Here is a 7848-nt window from a genome sequence, read left to right on the forward strand (position 1 = left end):
GTGAGCACACAGGAGACCTTCAGGAGAAAGGAGCGCCAAACGGCTCAAGCCCCTGACGCAGCGATGCCCCGGGGAGATGGACAGCTGTGCTGTGGCGTGGGCAGCCCGAGGCGAGGGCGGCTGAGGGAAGGCGTGGAGTGCGGGGAAGGGAGGGCGGCCCTGAGGGTAACGGCGGGCGGAACGGATGCCCTGAGGAGTCCCGGGAGGGCGAGAGGGCAGCACTGAAAATCCCCGGGAGGGCGAGGGCGAGCAGGGACGGTGGCCCTGAGGGGCCCCCGGAGGCTGAGGGCGGGCAGGGATGGTCGCCCTGAGGGGCCCCGGGAGGCTGAGGCAGGAAGGCACCAGCCGGCCCTCAGCAGCCCCAGCCCGCGGGTACCTGAGGGGAGGGGCGGGGCACGCGAGGCCGCGAACGGGTGCGCCCCGCCCCCGCCGCCTCCGAGGACCAATCAGCGAGCGCGGGGGCGCCGTCCGCGGCCGTGGGCAGAGGGGGCGGAGCCTCCGTCACGCCGTTCCCGCCACCCCATCCCCTCAGCGCGGCGGTGGACGGCGTTCGGGAGTGACAGTTTAGATTATTTATTTGTTTATTTGGTCCTACGGCCGCCCTGACGTGCACGAGGGCGATTATTTGCAGTATTTTTTGGTGTCCAGGTGCTTGTACTCGGGGTTGTAGGGTGCCGTGGCGAAGCACTTGGCAGCGGCGCGGTCGCAGTTGCAGATAAACATGGCGCACTCCTTGTTCTTGCCTGGAGGAGAGAGAGGGGCGGTCAGAGCCTGCGGCTCCTTTGCCCCGCGCTGCAGTGGCTCATGCTGGCACTTCTGCTGTCGCGGTGTACCCGTTTCAGTGCTGCCATCGTTTTGGGGGCGCACAGGCTCCTGCCCGCTAACCCACGGGCTAACGCACTGTGTGTGCCAGCCAAGCCGTCTCTCTCCTTGTCCCTTCCTCCTTTCCCTGCAGCCCTATTTGCCGGCCTGTCTGCTCTTTACCTCCATTCCAGGAGCCCTGTAAAGGTGCCATTATTCATAAGAGGTGTCCGGCAGAAACTAGGAATCAATGCCAAGTTAACATGCTGATCTCTTGGCTACTGCCACTAGAAGGCCTCCAAGAAAAGTACTCAATCCCCCAAAAGCTAGACAGGCTTCTCTATATCCTGCCATACCATATATCTTCATAAACTTTAAATTGTGGGCTATATAGAGAATACTCATTCCAGTCCCTGTGTGAGGTACCCTCTTTCTAACAACCAGGTCCCCTGGCAGGAACTGGGCGCTGCTGCACCTTCCTGCCACAGAGGTGTGAGTGTAACACAACCCTGCTCCTTCCTCAGAGAGGCTGGAGAACAGCTGGAGTGAAGTGGAGATGGACGTACTGCTACATGTGATCTCCCCATCAGAACAGCTGTAGCGGTAAAATTTAGTGTAGGGGTTGTCCAGGAGGAATCTGCAGGCTTCTAGTTTCTGCGCCTGTGAGTAGCAGTTATCGTGTACTTGGCAGCACCTGGGAAACAAGGAGAAAAAGGTTAGAAAATACCAGAATCAGAGGCTCAACTGACCTGTAAGACACACAAATACGCTAGATTTGCTTTGACAAGGCTCGTGACAATAAAACAAAGATACCCAGCAGTAAGAGGGCGGACACAAAGGACCTCCAAAGGGATACAGCTGTGCCAGCTCATGGTCCAAGACATGTCTGGTACATACATACATACTTATGAATGCATCTTCACAGCTGCCTATTGGGCACAGGGAAAGCAAAAGCCAGTGTCCACCCTACATTCGCCCTCAGTGCCTGGTAGCTGACAAGCTCTCAGCCAACACAATCCAAGCTTTGGCTACCAGATTTGTGTGTCTCTAAGTTGTCCATGCCATTTCCTAGCATTTTGCAGCTCAGCTGTGTACATGTTGATGGTCAAGCACCGGGCAGAGTGTGCAGAGCTGTGACCAGGCTGCTGGCCCAGCACTGCTGCAAAATAAAAAAAAAAAAAAAAGAAAAAAAAAAGAAAAAAAAAAAGCTGTAATGAGCACACCCTGCTGCCATAGAAGAGAAGAGCTACTGTAATTATATTTTATCTTAGCAATAAGGTATCAAGGTGTGATAGCACACATCCTTTTTCCCCTAAATCCACCTGTGAAAGAAAGCTTTGTTCACAGCAGCCAGAGAGTTTTGTAAACGTTAATAGGCAGGGTCAGCTCAGATGAAGCTGAAGCAGGAAAGTACAAGCAAGGAAAGAAGTTTGTAAAAGCAGAGTCTTATAAACCTGTCGAGCTCGTCCACTGGAGTGCCGCTGCCCCCCAAGCCACAGTAGCAGCCATAGTGGTTGAAGTCCAGCAGTGGGTGGCTCTTGGGCAGGGTGCACTTGATCATTTCACGGAACAGCCACACAGCCCGGGGTGAGACCTCGGCGCTGGCTGCGCCCACTGGGGAGAGACACACAGGGTGGTTAGAGTCAGGTTCAGTGTTACCACTGAGAGGATGAGGGCATCTACATACCTGACAGCAGGAAAAGCAGGGCCAGGAACTTCATTCTTGCAGCACTTGACACAGAGACTGGTGCTAAAGGAGATGAGTCTTTATACAACAGGCTCACCTTGACACGGGTATGAGATAAAACAGCCGGTATTTATGTTACTAAATGCAGACTTTTTCCATCGGATACTGTGGGCAGCAGGTTGTGGCATGACCAGTTGAAGGCCAATTGAGTTAAATCCATTAAAGCTGGAAAGGCAAATATTTGCTCTCTAGATTTTTGCTATTAAATTATTGTAGTGCTACTATTAGAAGTAAGCCTGAAAGATCTGGTTATTTTAAAGGGCTCTCTACTAAAAATTAATAACAGTGTGGTGGTTAAGTTGGAAGTTTCTGGCACACTAATAACCACCTGCCATTAATACTTGCATCTTCTTTTTATGGTGTCCCACTTATCATTAATCCTGTATCTCTCCATGGGTTCTCATGGCATAATTCAGAGAATAAGGTAGAGGTTGTCCACTCATATCAAATGACCATTTGGCATGAGCTCAACTGAAAAAAAAAAATCAAGCTGTTCTTTAATTTAAAACCACAGAGGAAGAGGTACTACCAGGCAAGAAACAGGAGCCAAGTGACCTGGAAAACCTCTGTATGTGGCTTAAACGAGGAGTACTGTCTGGTTTTATATGGTCTTAAGCAATCTACACTGTAAATTAAACAGGCTTAGAAGTTTCAACATACACAGCAAATTTCAGTGACTTAGAGCAGTTTCTCTTTCTCCAACACCAATGCAGAATCCAGTTAAGAACCTTTGGTTCTCAATCCCAAGGGATGAGTAGAGTTGGGAACCTTGAAAGAAGTTAAAAAAATGGGTAAGAAAAATCTTCCTGGAATCAGTCAGGAGTAAATAAAAACACTGCACTCAGATCCCAGAGGCTCTGGCATTTTCAGGGCTACAGGTTTGATATTTTTGCACACTCAAGATACGGTTCCTAGACAGGGTTGTAAAGTCAGCATTGATTTCCGAAGCACAAACAAACCCTCAGCTTTTAAGAGCAGAGCAGGAGACCCAGAGAAAGGCCACCTTTCTGCAGCAGCCCAATGCACCAGAGTGCTCATGCAGGAAACTGGGCTCACCACCCACCAGTAGGCTCCAAAAGGGGCGATGAGGACACCTACCTCCTCATAGGGTCTGAAACTAAACCAGGGGACCCACATGGATGTTGACATATCCATAGGACATCTAGGTAAAGCTAGACATGGTGCTGAACAACCAGATCCATTCAGACTTTTTTGATCTCTTCAACCACTCCCATTCTGGGGTTCCCCACTCATGGGTTACCTACAAACAGATGCTAAGTTGCAGATTTAAGATTCTTACTGTTCTAACCAAGTACTGAACAAACATTAAAGGCTGATGTAAAGGACAGTCTGCATCACAGCTAGTTCAGAAAAAATAATTTTGTCTTTTGCCCACAGATCATTCTGCCAACCTTCCCTTCAATATCCACTTAAGAGTTCTCTATCTTCTCTGCTTTTACCATAAAAAATTTTATCTATGAAACTTAGAAGTCTGGTTCCTTTTTCCTCCGTTCTCAGTATCTGATATATTACTGATGTTTCCTAGGAAGTTTACAGTCAACTGGCCTTTTAAAATCAGAAATCAACAATTTCCTATATTTTTAGTTCAACGAAAGGATCACCAAGTGTGGGAAAGCAAGTACATGAGTATTACAAGAGTGCCTCATGAGAAAAATCCCAGCAGGGTAAAGATTTTTCCACCAATGCTATTTTTGGTTTTCCCCAACCTGTGCTGTATACAAAGCCACTGGTTCCTGGCACACTTGTGAGCACACTTCAACTTGTAACTGGTTCCAACTTACAGGCTGAAGCCTTCAACTATATTTAAGACCTTTTTTATAAGTCCCATTGCAGAGTTCCCTACTGTTCCACACTGTTAAAATTCTCCTTTCTCTTTTTTGTCTGTTAAGGACTTCACTTCCCATCTCCAAATTTTACTTCCTTACATCTAGCATCCTTGGTCCACCAGCGTTGATTGAATCCAGGGTATGAGCCAAACCTGTAAACACCACATTATCTCCTTTTCTGAACCTACAAATACTTACATAAAACCTCTGTAATGTAAAGAAGAGACACAATCTCTACTAAAACCAGATCTGCCTCACATTATAAATTGGGCCACTGATGAATTGTGGGAACAGAACAGCAAGTCAGAGACCTGCCTGGGGCTTTTATCTTTAAGGCAGCATGCAAGTCCTGCCAGGTCCTGAAGTCTCCCCCACCAGAAAATCTCGCAGCCCCAAATAATGACAGAGAAGGACAGTTTTCAAATAATTTATTAGGAATTTAAAACTGAAATCTGGAAAAAGGGTTACAGGTGTGGAGAGAACAAACACTGGAGCGTAATAACTTACTGGCTTAAAAACACAGCTTTATTTCTTTTTAAAAAAATGCCCACCCTGAAACCAGAGCCCCAGCCTCCAGGCAGTGGCCAGAGAGTGACTCACAGCCCAGCAGCAGCACAGCTGGCCCGGGATGTCTGGAGGGGGCACGGAAGCAGCTCAGCGCATACACCAAGAGGGAGGAAAGCGCTGTCTGCAGACCCAAATTTGAAGTATATAGAATAAAAATAAACCCAATAAAATGCAGCTCTTCTTTAATTAGGAAATATTTAAAAAAACAGACATACAGACTCTTGTCTCAGTAACAAAAATTATTGCTTTGTGTTTTCAGTACTGATCTGTTAAGTACCTTCTTACCTAAACAGAACTCTCCAAACGCATCGCCCAGGCCAGGACAAGTTCCAGCAGATGGGGGAGAGATAGAAGAGAAAAAGGGCCCTGTGGGCACTGTGGCCCTCCCAGTCCTTTTCTAAAGGCCCATCTCCTTTACAGAGGCTCAGTTTGGGGGAAGAGAGGGAATGATTTTTAAAACTTAAGATGAAGCTGTTATTTCCCTGGGAAAAGAGTTTGGCTGCATCTTAATAAAAGGCTTAATCACCCCCCTTAACAAGGTCTTTGGTTCACTGAAATCCAGACCCAAACCTGCCCCATGTATTCCTGCTGGAGGCCTCCCCTGGCAGTGTGCTGGTTAGCAGGAGCCTGGACCATACCAGGGGAAATCCCAGCAGCTTCTGGAGAAGGGACCAGATCGCCCCACACAGGACAACGGACAAATTCCCACAGTCTTCAGAACACAGAGTAAAGCAAAGGGGAAGCTGCAATTCTATAATTCATATAATCCCTGAGAAGCCCTTAACCCGCCCCCAAATCACCACCCTAATGCTTTTCTCCCCTGTTAATGAATCCCCATCCCAGAGCCCTGCCCTTCAGAGAACGACTACCCAAATCTCCCCCTGGCTGCCACCCCTTCGATACCCTCGCCTCCGGAGGAGGATCCCCTTTCCCAGGAAATCTTGACGCAAGCGATAAAGTTTGGAGAGTGAATTCCTTTCAAAGTAACCAAGACAAGCAACGGCGACAAAGCCCTTTCCCTAAGCCAGCCCAGAGCTGGCGCTACAGAGCCCAGGGATGGAGTCTGTACATCAAGCAATTGGAAGCAGCTTTAACCCGCTCAGCAAAACAGCCGATGGCTGGTACACCCGCCCACCCCCCGCCCCCCTTTCAGCTTATCTCATCAGAGGTCTTAAAATCTTACAGTAAAAGGTGTACAAAAAAAGAACGAAGTCCTGTCAGGATTCTGCTGGAGAGTATTGCTCACACTGCGGCGCCAGGTCCAGGACCTGGAGCTGCTCCTTGGAGCCAGGCTGCAGGCAGCAGCCAGGTTCAGCTCACGATATTTACATATTATACAGGAGGAAAAAGAAAACCCCACATAAAACTAAACCTAGGGGAAAAAAAAAATCTTTCAGCTGTAAGGATAGTGTTTTTCACTTAGCAAAATATACATTTGTTTTGTTCCATAGCGATGTCCAACATTTTCGGATCCTTGGAGTTTCACACTTTTCAAAGCCTCACATTTACAAAACAGAAACAATTAAAAACAGTTTCTTTAAAAAAAATAGAAATACAGCAGTTCCTCTCAGCCTTTGCTCTCTCTCTTTCTTCCCTTCAGAACTGCATTCTTGTTACATACCGTGCTTTAAAAACACTGACGACAACAACAACAGAGTTGAAAATATTCAAAACAGTTTCAAAGCCAAATAAAAATACTCCTCAATGAAAACTACCTAACACAATCACAAAGCCAATTCATAAAATATGTCTACTAGCTCGGGAAAGAGCAAACAACAAAAAGAAGGGGCAGCCCCCAAAAAAGATAAAAAAATAAAATAAAAAAATAAAACTAACAGCTAATAAAATAAATAAAAGAAGAATCAGTGGGCTGGGGGCAGGGAGGGGGAAGCGTAAACCGTCGGTGGTTAGTAGGAAAGCGAGATGATCTCCTTGGGTTCAGTCCAGTGTGGTCTGGTCAAAGGGAGAGATCGGGCAGGGCGGCAGGAGCCTGGCAGCCAGCCGGCAGTGTGCAGTTTGATTCAAGAGAAAGGTAACCTTGGCTCATCCCCCGAGGCTCACCAGATCCTCCAGCCACTCGCTGTCCTCGGTTAGATCACTGGGGAATCTGTGGGACACAGCAGGGGAGGGAAGGGACATGATCTAGAACAACCACAGCTTTCCTCCTGGGGTTTTCTTCCTGTGTGATCTGACAGAAACACCCAGTACCCAAACTTTGCCCCAGTATAGTCTTGCTCTGCTGGAACAGGGACAGGGCACAGCAGAGATGTGTGCCCAACGCACAGGCCTGGGAAGCAAGGTCCCACACACCACGTGGCCTGGCCCCTGTGAGGGCTGGGACATAGCAGAGTCCAGGATTTCCCCAGCACTCAGCTCAGACCAGCCCTGCCAGGCTGCCCTGGCCTCCTGTCTGTGGATACCATTCCCTCCAGTTTTTTCTCTTCTTTTTGAAAAGCTGGTTGTTGTCTTTTGTAATTTCAAATTTTAAGCCAGCTAACTTCAGTCACATTTGCAAAGCAAACAAGGACTATCCACTAGTTCCCTCTCAGCCCATCCAAGGACCAAAAACAGAAACCAATCAGAATTTCTTTCTGCCCTTCTCTCAGGAAGGAGATGAAAAAACTCACTTCTCAGAGACTGGTCTCAGCAGCAGTGAGAATAACCAGCTGCATGGTGGAGGCTTCCCCAACCACACAGGAAAGCCAGGCTGGTCTCTCAGGATCACAACTGGGTTGTGACTCTGGCCAGTCCTGCAGATGTTTTTTCTTTTTGTCAGCGCTTCATTTTCTTCCTCTTTGTGCCAGACTCTAAGACATTCTCCACTCCCAGCCTGGAGAGTGTTCAGTAGGAACCCAACCTGCCAAGCCTCTGGTGCAGGCGAGAGCC

General features: G+C 48.1%; 1 protein-coding gene across 1 annotated transcript; it reads right to left on the reverse strand.

Annotated features, from left to right (window-relative positions):
• Nucleotides 1-621: 621 nt before the first annotated feature.
• On the reverse strand, nucleotides 622-2522 carry PLA2G1B (phospholipase A2 group IB). Its single transcript, XM_062504566.1, has 4 exons — nucleotides 2489-2522; nucleotides 2256-2415; nucleotides 1368-1495; nucleotides 622-743 (listed from the first exon to the last, which is right to left on the reverse strand). Exons 1-4 carry the CDS (start codon nucleotides 2520-2522, stop codon nucleotides 622-624), a joined length of 444 nt encoding a protein of 147 aa, XP_062360550.1.
• Between the last annotated feature and the right edge of the window lie 5326 nt (nucleotides 2523-7848).

Source organism: Cinclus cinclus, chromosome 17 (genome assembly GCF_963662255.1).
Source record: "Cinclus cinclus chromosome 17, bCinCin1.1, whole genome shotgun sequence".
NCBI lineage: Eukaryota > Metazoa > Chordata > Aves > Passeriformes > Cinclidae > Cinclus > Cinclus cinclus.

What these genes read in the sequence shown, in the direction of transcription:
- PLA2G1B (XM_062504566.1), bottom strand. Translation starts at nt 2,522, where the DNA reads ATGAAGTTCCTGGCCCTGCTTTTCCTGCTGTCAG. An exon ending in CCTGCTTTTCCTGCTGTCAG is followed by an intron (nt 2,416 to 2,488) that starts GTATGTAGATGC and finishes GTCTCTCCCCAG; the next exon opens with TGGGCGCAGCCAGCGCCGAG. An exon ending in CCAGTGGACGAGCTCGACAG is followed by an intron (nt 1,496 to 2,255) that starts GTTTATAAGACT and finishes CTTGTTTCCCAG; the next exon opens with GTGCTGCCAAGTACACGATA.